The sequence below is a fragment of the Bombus impatiens genome, unplaced genomic scaffold, assembly GCF_000188095.3.
Source record: "Bombus impatiens unplaced genomic scaffold, BIMP_2.2 scf_0135, whole genome shotgun sequence".
Taxonomy (NCBI): domain Eukaryota; kingdom Metazoa; phylum Arthropoda; class Insecta; order Hymenoptera; family Apidae; genus Bombus; species Bombus impatiens.
Genome location: NT_176554.1, coordinates 994,049 through 1,008,967, shown reverse-complemented (window position 1 = coordinate 1,008,967; position 14,919 = coordinate 994,049). Strand labels below are relative to the sequence as shown.

Sequence of the window (14,919 nt, the reverse complement as noted above, 5' to 3'; positions counted from 1 at the left end):
TTAATTTTTCAGGTTCCATTGGCCCCGCTTTTTCTCTTGTCTTCTTGCCTTTCTCTAAAGCTAGAAAAATGATAAAAAATAGCGTAAAATGCAGTGGTTCCTTTATCATTCGTTATAGAAATTGAGGTATAAACCGTCTCCGTTCTTTCATTTCCTTAAGATAAAATTTCGACATATTTTAGGTGTGCGATTATCCGAATTTTAATCTTTAATATGATCAGTTTTTCGTTTCTTCGAAGTTTTGCACTCCACGACTCGCTGTAAAACGATAAAAATGTTTATTTAGGAGGTAAGTAACCAGCATCGAGTATCGCAAGATCGTATTGAAAATATAGAAATCTAATTACCGTATGTCAGCGCATTTTTCAATAAAATATTGATCGGAAAATGGGTTTCGAAGTTTTAACAATAACGAAACGAATTGTACGATCTAATACGATAAATCTGAATTACTTCGTTGCGATCGCACGCAACAAGCGGTTATTTTATTCAAAGAGATAACACTTTATTAAACATTTCTATCCACGACAAGAAACGAGTACGTATTTAATACAACAGGCATAAGCAGAAGGATTTATCTTAGGAAATCGTAATAATAATCTCGACAATGAGACGTGTATCATATTGACGATGTTGTAAGATGTTAATGGATGAAATATTAAGATTTATGTTTCTATATTGTAATAACATTTATGTATAATGGTTATTATAATGCAAAAAATATACATACTAGTTGTCCACGTTTGCATTCTCACTATGTTTCGTTATTTCCAAATTCCAATTTGTATCTAAATACTCGTGCGGTGTTTCGATACACCGTATCATCCATATTTATGTTTAGGAACGAACGAACGAATTTGTAAATAAAAGAATTCTCAATTTTCTTTCAATCAATAACATTTATTGTCAACGTAAATTGCAAACTTCTACATTGTAGAAATCTGTAAGAAATACATTTTAAGTTCAAGTCTTGCACCCTGCCTTAAAGGGACTTGTAGAGAGTCGTGCAATTGCGTGAACATAACATTTTAGAATAAGAGTAAAACCATTTTACAATAAGTACATTGTGCTTCATGATATTACATAAATTCATTACATATGCTATCGACAAGTGGATAAAAAATCGACGTAACAGATGATAATATCGATTCGATCATACGATTACTTTATGATAAAACCACGTGTTTCATATGCAATGTTCGTTGTCTGCCATTAGCGACGTTAATAATAAGAAATATTTAATTATAATCGGGCCGATTATATTCTGCGCCGAAGCTATTCTTATAGTAATATGTTTCACCCTGCCTAAAAGGGATAAATAAAGTTAGTCATGCTACGGTGCTCACCTAAATCCATCTTGCATCAGGGCCATTGGTGCGCGAAATTCTTAATACTCGTGATAATATTCGCGACGCGCTTTGATAACATATTTAATCGTATTATTATTCTTGCACCCTGCCTGAAAGGGATAAAAGATGGTTCTAATCACCAAACTAATCACAAGGAACATTTCAGAATCTTTGTATTTAATCCGTGGACTACTCTGGCACTTAAAAAGAATTGTTTCTCGTATAGATGAAAATCGATTAAATTAAAGTCGTATTTTTATTAAAATTGCGTTATAGTCGTATGGATTAAACCAATAGTTCAACTAAAAGCAAGCTACTTCGCGTTTCGCTTCTATATATTTTGATAATCCACGGATTGAATAATTTCATAAGAATTTGATTATTTCTAAATAATTTCGTTATTTCTAAATCTGTCATCGTAATAAATCAGTTCAGTATTTTACCATAATGTGACGTCGTTTGGCGATAAATAAATATGCGCTTCACGATTAATTAAAATCTATCAGTCTCAACGTTTAACCCTGCCTAAAAGGGAAAGAAGATGGTCATGCGAGTGTGCTCTTTTCACAATTGGGGCCCTAAGTAACGCGCACTCATAATACGACATGATTTCTGGAAATTTTTACCAACAAATTTCCAGAAATGATGTGTAACAAATATTCGCATTTGTCCTCCGTTAAAATTGCTTCGGTTATTATTAGTACCGATTAAGAATTCATCGTACGTTTCTCGCGAATAATCGAAATAATCGATCGATATTCACATAAGTGGATAAGTAACTATAATAAACGGTCGACAAATATTCGCATAAATCTGGTTTAAATCACGTTATCTCTTTTTCATTACTTATTTTCGGGATAACGTACGATTTCTGTGTAAATGTTTGACTAACAAAATGAGATATATGGAGTACTTATGTTTGTTTCTACTAGCGTAGATGATTTTTTAAATGAATTCACCAAGAACGTGCACTGTCTTCGCTGATCAACGATGAAATCTTAATCGAAAACCTTTTTAACGATCATGTTATTTCGACCGAAGCAAAAAGATCCTTCATGTGGAATATAAGGGCCCTCGCTTAAAAAGATAAAATCTTACACCCTACATTATTGTTTAAAAAAATACAAAGAATATGTCGTTTTTCGGAAAATTTCACTTCTTGGTATTAGAAACAATAAGTTAAATTACCTCTTGGATTGAAATTTGACGAACGGCCTTGACATTTCTCGAGCTTAAAAAGAAATTAATTTCAGTCTAACGCCAAATATACTTAATACATGTATGTGTCATATAGATTTCAGAAAATACGAGGAAGACGTACTTAAAAAAAAAAGCTGTTCAAAGATTTTCAATATTTTCACTGAAACGATGGTTCTTTGTTCGTTCCGAATATTTTTCCATACGTTCCGAAAATTCAATAGTATTTCAATTTCGTAAAGTTGGTATTATTTTCACTCTTCGTTTTCCTCGGCATCGACCTCGCCCTTTCATTAATCTTTAAAGGATTATATTATGATAAATCGAATGCCAATTGATCCTATTAATCGCGTTTAACCCGGTTAACTTATCAATACGAATCGAAACCATCGTTTCATCATTCACCTAATTTAAGCTAGTGTATTAACGTGGATCTTTCGATTATTTTTTCCGCACTTCTGTTGCTTTTTCTTTTTACAATTTAATTCCTCCTGTATCTCTAATAACGATTTTCCTTTAGTTTCTGGGACCATAAACAGTATAAAAACAATACCAAGGAAACAGCTGACCGCGAACCAACCGAAAGATGTGTAAACACCGCAAGAATCGGAAATGACTTGGTACATTTTTGAAACAAAGAACGCCAATAAAGATGCCCACATGTTTGCTATAGATACGGCAGCTCCCTTTACGTTAGTCGGAAAAAGTTCTCCTAGCATCATGTAGGACAATGGATTCAAACCTAACGCGATAATGAGCTCGTAAAATATAACAGAGGCATGAAGAACCCAACCAAAACCGGTCATATTCGCTAACACGTAGTGTTTTAGCAGATAAAACGTTCCGGTTACTGTTAAGGACAATCCACCGAGTAAAGTAGTGACAAGAAGCAGTGGCCTTCTACCTAATCTGTCTACTAAAGCTGCCGCACCGATACCGGCTATCAACTGAAGAACGCTTAGAACGATCACCGCTATCCCAGCGGATAAATCTGTATCAGCCTCCTCGAGAATTTCTTGAGTATACGATTCTATAGCGGCTAGACCACTGAATTGCAGAACTAGCTGAAGGCCGAAACTGATTACAACAGCTCTTCTATTACCTGGGGTGTTGAACAGATCCCAAATGTTTCCTTTATCGCTGAGGTCTCGCAGTACGGTCTTTTGCATTTGTTCTATATCTTCTTCTAACTGATCTTCCGTCGCGTATCTCTTAAGACACTTCAAATTATACGTCGCTTTATCTTCGCGATTTCTCATCAACAAATAATAAGGAGATTCTGGCATCCAACTAAACGTCAGGAAAAAGATTATGGGGATTACAGCGCAGCTGTAAGCTAGACACTCGTACGACACGAATGGGCCGATCGCGTGAGCGTATAATTCACCAAAAGTTACCATTAACTTTATCAAAGACCCCAGAGATCCTCTGATCTCTTTATCAGCGATTTCCCCGATGTACATAGGACAAACGACGTAAGCCACGCCAAGTCCTATGCCGCCGATGAATCTCGAAACGTAGAGGACGTAAGGGCACCAGGCTACGATGATTAAAATCCAACTAATAGTCAATGGTATTCCTGCAAGCAGGAGGCACACTTTACGACCCAGTCGATCAACGATGAAAGCTGCGATAATATTGCCAGGTATCGAGCCGAGAAGAACGAACGAAGCGATCCACGAGGCATCGTCCGACGTTATTGGCATATAGGACTCTGAAGACTTTAATTTTGGTAGAATCGGTGATGTCCAGCCTATATGGGAACCGGAAGTTGCCATAGATAAGGTGGCTGTACCAGGGAAAAAATAAAAATAGAATAAGGTAAATAATCATGGCGGTTAATAGCTTAATCGATTAATAAATGAAAATAGAGATATATTTAACTATGGAATCTATATTCTGATCTTGTTCTGTTATCGTACCTATTTTTGTAAGTCGAAAATAGTTCTGGAATTTATGTATACATTTGAGAAATGTTATCTTGTAATTAATCTTTCGTCGGTTGAAAAAAACCACGAGCAAATATTACAATATATTATTTTTTGTTTACCAACTTTATAATTAACGACGTTTGTCGTATCTCTTAAAATTAATGTTTATTAAAATTAAAAATCTAATTTATTAAATTGCATAAAATGATACGTTTACATATGCCAGCACTTCATTAATTACACTTAATGATCAACGTAATGTCACCGGTATACCATTAATATTAAAACCTTGTTGGTTAGTGTAATCATTATAACAGCAACACATGGTTATTATTAGATAAATGTTAAGATGAAAAACTGAATTTCTTCTTTTGCTAACGGTTTGTAATTACCTGTAATCGCTGCTAAATATTGCGGCCACCACTTAATGCGCGATTTGTTCATCTTTCTTATTTCTTCTTTTACGGACTGTAATATTTCACGAAGTTAGTACATATAGTTAAATTAAATATTATAAATTATAAAAATCAAAAAAAAAAAAAAAAAAAAATACGAAGTCATTCCCATTTCATCCGATAAAATAATTTTTCATCTAATGGAAATATTTTCCTAAATTATCGATAAGAAATGTCAGTCAAATTAGATTATAGGGAACGGAAAATATTCATTAAATTCTGATGAACGATTAATAGGTATTTATTGCGATATTTACAGAGATAACGATGAAACACGACGATGCCACCAGGAAGAACGACGGTTTCTTGTTCTTCGTACCTCTTCTAAGACATTGTGGACAGAATGGGAGTTTAATCACGATGTACTACACTTTATATGTCGGTTTATCAGTTTCCCCTGTTATCACAATCGAATCTTATGCAGACCCCTCCTTGCGACTAGTGAAACCTATTGATATTTTCGAGACACGGAAATAAAAAGGAAGAAAGCTTCAGAAGAGGAAAAGAGAGAATTTGAGGAGGTATAAGCTCGAAGTATTTATAGCTTCGGTATTTATTTCTTCGCTTATTTACTTTTTTAAATCGAACGGCCTATTAGAGATTTGCTTAACTATTTATTGAAAGTTATTAGCACAGATTTTACAAAATTTATCGAAAGACTTAAATATTAAATATGTAAAGAATTTCTTTTAATATAATTATTTGAAAAAATCGCCATATACTCGCGAATATGTTAATTTTTATACAAGCGTATCGATTAATGCGACTGCTGAATATATGTATACTTCCCCTTCTTCAAAACGCAAATGAAATATCAGTATATTTTTCTCAACAGTGCTAAAATACAGGCACCGCTGAAAAGTACTAGAGTGAAATGAAATGTTAAAATACACAGTGTTCTACTTTAAGCATCGACCGTCCTGACGTTCCACTGACTTTCATTGCATTGATGAAACTACACCATCGTATACACAGCACTTTCAGAGTATGAAATTTTAATAATACCATTTCTGTGAGAAGTAGCCATTTATAGACACAAATAGTCCATTTATAGATTATAAACTTATTATGCTTACTAAATTGTGTAATTGAGAACACGATATAATGTTATACTATTAGCAATATTAGAGAAAGAAGAAACAAAGATATTAGAGAACACAGAAATCTAGAAATTACAATGTAAACTGTACTTACTGTCGAATACAAGCATCAAGATTGCAAATATAAAGATCAAATAAGACTGATAACAAATCTAGTAATTATGAAAAATTCATAGTTTACATGTTTAATGTATTAAAAATAGCCGAGACATAGCAGCTATCTGTTAGACAGGATTACGTACTATCAGAGTACTTCGTTTACAAAATATTTATCGAAAAGATGGGAACAATATGAAATATACAAAAGTGAAAGGTTATAGTAAGGAAATAGAATAAGTAAATTATATAATTTCTTAGAATATCTAAATGCATATTTCATTATGGTATCTCTTATTGGAGGAACAAAAAGCAGAGAAATGCCATTAAAAATTAAATTCGCACGAGTTATTTGAAGAAGCTGAGTCATTGTAAAAAAAAACGAAGGTTGCTGTGCAAAAAATAAGAACAGAATCCAAGTATTTCCTCTTTAAAATTCGCAAAGATGATTTCTAATTGTTTTGACAGACATCGTCCAAATCTTGTCGAACAGTTTTACGAGAGTACGATTTTCATGATGAAATTCTTCATAAGATACCATATATCAGCAAAAGTAAAATACACAAAATAAATTTTACACGATTGAAACGATCTATACGTTACTCAAGATAATATGAATCGAAACAAACTAATATTTTATAACGAATACAAATTAAGTACGTAAAAGAAATAAGTCATTTTTCGTTGTCGGTTAATACACTCTTAAAATTATTGTTACAATTTTTTATTAGTTCCTTATATTGTACACATAATTTATTACATTGTGTATTAACAATATAATCGTTTTTTAAATAGTTCCAATTATATCTTATAAATATGCGATCTTACCATTTTATTCTTTTCGAAATTTGAAAGCACGACAAACAAACGACAAACGTGTTTCATTGTGATGTTTAAAATTTATGATACTAAACGTTCGAGCGGTAATAACTCAAATATCTTTCAAATATTTTATAAAAGTCTTATGTATAACGAGCAAATAAACATACATATATATGTTATCTCTGACGTTTAATTTGAATTCCGTGTGAAGAATACTTAATCTTTGCGCATGATATCGTGATACATTTATGGTGGCTATATTTTTGTGTCATGGAAACGAACTACTCTTTAGAAACATAAAGAACATTCTACGTCGAATTTCATCTTACCTTAGCAACTACAAAACGTAGTTATTCGATAAGAACAAACACATTCGTATAAATTATTAAGCATTCTAATTTAAAGCCTATCAAAGTTTTATCAATTTATATTTATTACAAAAAATTATTTTCATTTTTTCAATATACATTTTAGAATTACATATCACTCGAGCCTTAAAATTATGAAAACGTAACTCATTCTATCGTATTCTGTACCTTTTTATTTTGTATAAATCTACTAGTACAGATTAATATATATTATTGTGTATTTATAAAAAAAATATGTGTGATGAATGTGTTTATCAGGCGCGAAGAATCTGTTTCTGAAATTTCGCGCCCGACGCTGCGACGTCGAGAGATCGAACTCGTTCCAATGTATTCGAGCCGTTGCAGTGCTAGCAGTCGTAAATTGTCTGTCTTCAGCGAAAGGGTAGTGAGGTATTTTTTCATTGTACCAGTTAACTCACATGCGATTTTCTTATTAATCCATGGTATTAATAATAAAGTATTCAAATTCTTCAAATACAGTGATTCAACGACTCAACGAATCCTCACGGGTGACTACACCAAAGGGAACAAAGGCCGTATACGAAGATGTGCGGTGGTTTTACGTGCTCTAAAAATGCTTTGACGGCTTTAAACATCCTTTATATCGTAAGCAGAATTTCCGGAAACAAGTTTACGTAGACCGCCGAACTTTTGACCAAATACATTTTGTTTCAATCGTATTTTACTTTCAGCCACGGATATTTTATCAAATTCTATAATATGCGAGCTATGAAATAATATTTTAATTGCTATCATTATGAGAAAATTGCCATGTATTGCTGATTAAACAAATATAGTAAAATTTTCTAGAGAGCGCTTCTATATGGGAAATTAGATATTTTAATATCATTATATGCACATAGCAACACCCAATTATTTTAATAATTAATGTAACTGCAAAAAATGTGATAATAATCATAATAAATGCATACACAGAATGTTAAAAATTATGAATTTACATGATATTAAATTCTGACATTTAAACGTTTTCCAACACATTTTTTAATTTTACAAATTCTGAAAAGTATATCTTGATATTTTAGGTTGTTGCATTTATTTTAATTGGTGTGGCTGTTTATGGAAGAGCTTCTGCATTAGTCACAAACCTTCCTATAATTGGAGGTATTTTAGCATGTGGTGTTATTTTGATTCTAATTTCTATACTTGGACTGATCGGTGCTGTTAAACATCACCAAGTTCTATTATTCTTTGTATCCTTTTATAGATTTGTACGTATAGTAATATAATATTTTGTACGTAATATTCTTATTATAATCCTTAATAACATCCTTATAGTACATGCTTATCTTATTTCTACTGTTCTTAATCCAATTCAGTATCGCGTGTGCTTGCCTTGCTGTTAATACCAAACAACAAGAACAATTAGCAGAACAGGTAATATTAATATTTTATATATATCATTATTCTTGATAGTAGGAAAAATATTTAGTTTATTAATTTTAGGGTTGGAAGCACGCAAATGAATTAATAGATAAGGTTCAAGAAACTTTCAAATGCTGTGGTTTCAATGGCACTGAAATCGCATATATGAATAATTCAGATCCATTTATTGAATCTTGCAAAATTGTAAGTATAATTTAACACGCAACAAATAAATTTAATTTTAATAACATATAATAATGTTTTAATCTTTTAGAAATATTGTTGCCAATATCCTACAAATACCGATTGTGAATGTCCATCTTGTATGCAAAAATTACAATCTACGATTGATTATGCCTTTAAATTATGTGGCAGCATAGGATTGTTCTTCAGTTTTACAGAGGTAAGAATTTATGAATCATTTTATATACCATATGTATTTGATATGTGTTCACTTAAAAAATGCAATGTTAAGTGCTTAAAAGCATTACATTTGTTCAATTGTTTCACTCTGTTAGAGATAACAGTGATTTACTTAGTAAGCGTTAACCTGTGAACCCATTGCAGTTTGTTGGTGTTTGGTTGACCGTGCGATACAGGAATCAGAAAGATCCACGAGCTAATCCTAGCGCTTTTCTCTAGTCTAACACCATCGCCATGTCCTCTGTCACCTCATATGATCCTCCTAATAGATGGTGGGTGGTTCCATGTTGTGATTTTCTATTTTATATATCAATTTTTAAGAGAATATTTTTTATCAGCCACATTTTATGTATAACATACCATCATGTCGCATTTATGTAATTCAATATATGTACTAGTCTTACCAAATTTAAAAATTAATTTGATTGGTTTGTGGTGTAAACCATGTACATTTAATTTCCAGGTGATTGCAGCTTTCTTGGCAAAACGTTACAGAAATCAACTATATCAACATTCAAAAGCTGTTTTTCCTTAATATACCTTTTTTTTCAACATACTTTATATCATTTAAATATAAATATTTTTCCAAACTAAAACTAGATTCTAATAAGTAATAGGTGAATGAGTTGTAATCAAAGTCTTGATCGTTTTGATTTGCATTTGGAAATATTAGGTTATTTAATAGCCAAGATATAATTCTTATTTCATAGTACAAATACCATCTTGCATATAATACTTGCATATAATTCTTGAGAAACTGTTGGTATTTCACTGCAGTTTATAACGCTCAACAGGGAAAAAACGAAACAGCACAAATGAAACAGTTATAGATTTTTAGAACGGATAGATAACTAATAATAGTTAAAATGTGTGCTCTAGTCATCCATTTAGAACAATCGTACTAAGCCTCAATGCGCCTTGTAGTTTAATATTTAGATACGTTTGTGCAAGCTCGTTTCTATAAAACTTTGTTTATTTATGCAGCATAATTTATATGATTCACTAATTCTCATCATCAAATTTTTATTTTCTGTCAACAAAGCTTTTAAAAGAAATGATTTCAGGTATGTTCTAGAAAACATATATCCTTTTATGTTATATCTATATAATATTTTATATATACATAAATTCTTCCAATTTAGTAGAAACTTTTTCTATTTTGATTTCCAATAATATCTTTGTAATGTCCATAAACATTTTTCAAAATTATATTTTTGCATTCGCAATGCAATATACATTCGCAAATTATCTAATTTGTGAAGTTTTCAAAATAAATATTTCTTTCTTAAACTAATCAGACAAATTTAGATCAAATTATTTTTTATCAAAATATGATGAAAGAATACATTCATTGTGTATTATGAAGTATTAATAGTTAATATTTCGCTAATGAATCAAACATTAATCCTACAATAAAGTATAACGTGATAATTAATAGAATTAATAGAATTCTTTTAATCTTGAGATATTATCATAATACTGCCGTATGTATAATAATGGTTTCAAAATCACTTTATTACCAATCTTTAATTTATAATCTGCTTCCTCTAATTTTTATACTTACTTCTTTCATTATAAAGATGTATTAAACTGTATTCCTAAATCTTATGTATAATGTGTTTAAAAAATATTGCAATTAAAGCTTTTGAATTATTCTACCTAAAGATAAAGTATCATTATTTTAACAAATTATACTTAGAAGCTTAAAATGTTCAATGTTTACGTGAATTTATTTAATTTTATAATTAATTCAAATTTTAAATAAAAAAGCAATCATAATTATCTATTATACTTGGAATGTTAATTATACATTGCATTATACAATAAATATCTTATTAAAATAAATGCTTAGATTGTGCATATTCACATTTGATTTGCTTTGTGCAAGTAATAACATTTTTTTAATTTAAATAAGAAATGCATGAATTTTTTTAAGTAGTAAATTGAATTATTTAAAAAATTTAGGAACAATTTAGTGAAAAGAATTATGCAGTGAAGATTTAATAAAAACATTATCCTAACATTCCAATTATTATATTCTTTTATTTTTATATAAATTAATAATTGTAATTATGAATTAATTATAATGTATACTTAACATTCGTCATATAATTTTTCTATGTGTAGAATATCATATTATAGAGTATAAATGAACATATATATCTCAAAATAAATAATATATGCAATGATATAATTCATATATGTAATTATTTCGAAAGCGAAAACGCAATTCACATGATACGTTTTCAAATTTCGTTAGAAATCCCAAGATAATTTATAGCAAAAGCACAGATTGATAAGAGCATGAATTAAAGATATAGACACATACATATTTTACTATCTTAAGTTTTTCCATATATTAATTATGATTATTTATGGTTATTTATTATATTAATTATGTTTAAAACTACAAAAACATTAATTAAATACATTTCTTTCGTAGAAAGGTATATTTACGTTAGTATTAATATGAATATGATATAAAAATAAAGTAAACGATGTAGGATATTAAGATATGTAGAAGAACATTAATTTAACACTAATTTAACACTAATTTAACATTACTTTTAAGTGTTTCGTTCGATTTAAATATTTTTTAATCGGTGGGAATATTTACAAACATAACAAATTATATGCTGCGATTAATTTCGACGAGTTTTAATTATCACAGTTCTGGTACTGATTAGTTATTGTTATTATTCCATCTTGTAATGTTCTTTCTTTAAATAAATATATATATAACTTGCAAACAAAATTGTCTACAGTCAATGATTATTTTAGTTACATTTTATTGGAATGTTTAGTAAATATATTTAATCATAATTATGTTCTATATAATTAAGCAATTAAACGAATTAAACTGAACTAAATTGGCATATTATTACGTTCGTATACCTGTTACATTAGCGATTATTTAATAAAGCGATCAATCGTGTAATTCTATCGATTCCTTGAATCGATTGTTCTAAATTTTAATAAAAATGGCTACTTTGAAGCACGCATGTCAAGTGGGTTATTGGTGTTGATAAACAAAGAATTTTAATAAAACGGCTACTAAAAAGTTTCGTTGTTGTCTGTCGACTTTTATCGATATAAAATTTCGAAAAATATCGGAACGGTGTTAAAAAATCGGCAATTACGACGGAGTGTCAAAACAGTAGTGACAACGTCGAACGTGACGTTGAGGTTATGGACAACTTCGTCAAGATTGAAAAAATAGGGGAAGGGACCTATGGGGTGGTTTATAAAGCCAAAGATAAGTTAACTGGAAAGCTGGTGGCACTTAAAAAAATTCGTCTTGAGACGTACGTCGATTGTAATATTTATATATAAAAATCTGGAATCCTTAATTTAATGTATACCTTTGCCGGGTGTTGTATTGTTAGCATACTACATTAACCGCAAAATGGACATATAATACTTTTAATAACAATTTAAGTTACTAGAATCTGCACGATATATATTTCGAGATCTATTAAATTATTTATAGAGTCTATGTTTTTAATCTAGGCGGATACCCACTGGTATTATTTTTTCTTTGTCAGTATAGAATAACTAGTATATAACTAATAAATATTCCTATTTCATACTTGTAGCAAAATAATTTTTCAATCAATTTTTTTATTGAATAGTCAATGTATATATTACTTGTATATATGTCGAATAAATATACATCTAATATTTATAAAAGAAAACAATTATTTTAATTACTAATATTATACGAATTGGTTGTCTTGTAATAAGGAAATAGTACTGTTTTGCTTTTTCAGTGTTCTGGATATTATATACTTTAAATATATATTCGAATGATCTGGTACCTTAGGTAATAGATTATACTATATAACCCAAAAATTATTATCGAATTGAAATCATATGTTTCTTCAGAATGAAGATATATTTTTGTAGAATTAATAGTTTGTTTATCCTGCACACATTTAAGTAATATGCACGTATCTATGGTTACAGAATTATTGTTATGCAATCATTCTTATTTAACTATATAAATAACTTCTGGAGATAGTGAAATAAAATACCATATTGGTTAAGCTTTTGCTTATATGCATTGCTAACACATCTGCTAACTTACACATTGGGGTCAGCTGAATCTGCAGGGGCCACGTTACACTAAATTTTCGTAGCACCACATTATTCAGCTTGTCCCATTGTGTCATGCTCAGCTGGTTTTTAATTTTAGACCTTTTAATTTGTTTACCATATACTTAAATGGGATTTTCTTCTGTGTATTTGTTTTCCAATGATACCTATTTTTATACAAATTTATAATTTTATACTAATTACACAATTTACATACTGCACTTATTATTTAGATTTATTGAAACTCACTTACACATCTTTATTAATTGCTTTATGTGTAAATAAATGTATTTATTATAATTTTTTGAAGGAAAAGGATAATTCAATATTATAATCTATCATTGGTGATCAATATATGTAACTAATAATGTAACGTTAATTTACATCAGGGAAAGCGAGGGTGTCCCATCCACTGCTATTCGGGAAATATCATTATTAAGAGAACTTACACATCCAAATATTGTTCAATTATTTGATGTGGTAGATGGTGACAATCATCTTTATCTTGTTTTTGAATTTTTACAACAAGATTTAAAAAAGTTATTAGATTCTGTGAAAGGAGGATTAGATCAAGCTCTCGTCAAGGTATTGCGCAAAAAAATTACAGTTGAAAATAAATGCATGCATTGTTCAAAGACAGGTCTCTTATGTTTACAGAGTTATTTGCTTCAATTATTGAAAGCAATTTCCTTCTGCCATCTTCATTGCATTTTACATAGAGATCTAAAACCACAGAATCTGTTGATAGATCGGGAAGGCCACATAAAATTAGCAGATTTTGGATTAGCCAGAACATTTGGTGTTCCAGTTCGAACATATACTCATGAAATAGTAACTCTTTGGTATCGAGCACCAGAAATACTTTTAGGAACTAAATTATATTCCAATGCAGTAGATGTTTGGAGTCTAGGTTGTATATTTGCAGAAATGGTAATGATAGTTCTAATAATATAATAATTCTGTATAAAAGAGAAGTGTCATTTATTTAACCGTTCTGGTTGCCACGCCGTCGGAAAACTTAATAATGAGTTTACTTTTTCAAAACAGTTGCATTATTCTTGCAGGCAACTAGAAGAGCTTTATTCCCAGGCGATTCAGAAATAGATCAACTTTTCAGGATATTCCGTACATTAGGTACACCTGATGAGAATATTTGGCCAGGAGTATCACAGTTACGTGATTACACATCAATGTTTCCAAGGTGGGAACCTCGACCTCTAGACGAAGTTGTACCTTCCTTTGATTCTGATGCCAAAGATTTACTTTTGGTAAGACTCGCTTTGATAAGAACTAAAAATAAATATTGAATCTTCTTATGTTAGTTTTAATATTACATATTTTAACAGAAACTTTTGACTTATGACCCTAATCAGAGGATAACAGCAAAAAAAGGATTGAGCCATCCTTATTTTACTGGAGTTACATTAGTTCCACCACCACTGCCAAAGAAAACTTGATCTAGATATATTATTTCCTAAGTTACTATGTGTTTTGTAATTCTTCATACAATGTAAAACTGCCAATAATATAATTGTTAAAATTATATATTTTTGAAATCTTATATTAAGCTGTATTTTTAATTCCGATATATTGAACGCGTTTTTTTTTTTTTTTAACAAAGATATATATTTTGATATGTACATTAAAAATCATTTATACATACTTTATTATGTCTACGTTACTTTAAAAATTGTTATACC

The 14,919-nt window shown here is 30.1% G+C and overlaps 3 protein-coding genes and 1 long non-coding RNA gene across 6 annotated transcripts; 3 read left to right on the top strand and 1 right to left on the bottom strand.

Moving 5' to 3' along the window:
* Positions 1-879: 879 nt before the first annotated feature.
* LOC100748995 (facilitated trehalose transporter Tret1-like) lies at positions 880-5,283 on the bottom strand. The gene is made up of 3 exons (XM_003486923.4): positions 5,190-5,283; positions 4,870-4,945; positions 880-4,335 (listed from the first exon to the last, which is right to left on the bottom strand). Exons 2-3 carry the CDS (start codon positions 4,919-4,921, stop codon positions 2,957-2,959), a joined length of 1,431 nt encoding a protein of 476 aa, XP_003486971.1. The 5' UTR covers positions 4,922-4,945; positions 5,190-5,283; the 3' UTR covers positions 880-2,956.
* A 60-nt stretch (positions 5,284-5,343) lies between these two features.
* Positions 5,344-6,510, top strand: LOC117151294. The gene is made up of 2 exons (XR_004461105.1): positions 5,344-5,453; positions 5,768-6,510. It is a non-coding gene; the product is annotated as an uncharacterized LOC117151294 (long non-coding RNA).
* Positions 6,511-7,575: 1,065 nt separating this feature from the next.
* On the top strand, positions 7,576-10,113 carry LOC100744524 (tetraspanin-13). 3 transcript variants are annotated; one of them, XR_001102031.3, is made up of 8 exons: positions 7,576-7,708; positions 7,799-7,924; positions 8,362-8,529; positions 8,615-8,713; positions 8,783-8,905; positions 8,976-9,104; positions 9,269-9,396; positions 9,588-10,113. XR_001102031.3 is itself a non-coding variant. In XM_012381702.3 (7 exons), exons 2-7 carry the CDS (start codon positions 7,865-7,867, stop codon positions 9,657-9,659), a joined length of 651 nt encoding a protein of 216 aa, XP_012237125.1. In that variant the 5' UTR covers positions 7,576-7,708; positions 7,799-7,864; the 3' UTR covers positions 9,660-10,113. The 3 variants fall into 3 exon arrangements, 1 of the variants encoding a protein (XP_012237125.1); XM_012381702.3 differs by lacking the exon at positions 9,269-9,396; XR_004461100.1 differs by having other exon boundaries at positions 7,697-7,924.
* A 1,973-nt stretch (positions 10,114-12,086) lies between these two features.
* On the top strand, positions 12,087-14,780 carry LOC100744168 (cyclin-dependent kinase 2). The gene is made up of 5 exons (XM_003486965.4): positions 12,087-12,429; positions 13,609-13,804; positions 13,877-14,149; positions 14,284-14,487; positions 14,566-14,780. Exons 1-5 carry the CDS (start codon positions 12,314-12,316, stop codon positions 14,674-14,676), a joined length of 900 nt encoding a protein of 299 aa, XP_003487013.1. The 5' UTR covers positions 12,087-12,313; the 3' UTR covers positions 14,677-14,780.
* Positions 14,781-14,919: the final 139 nt, after the last annotated feature.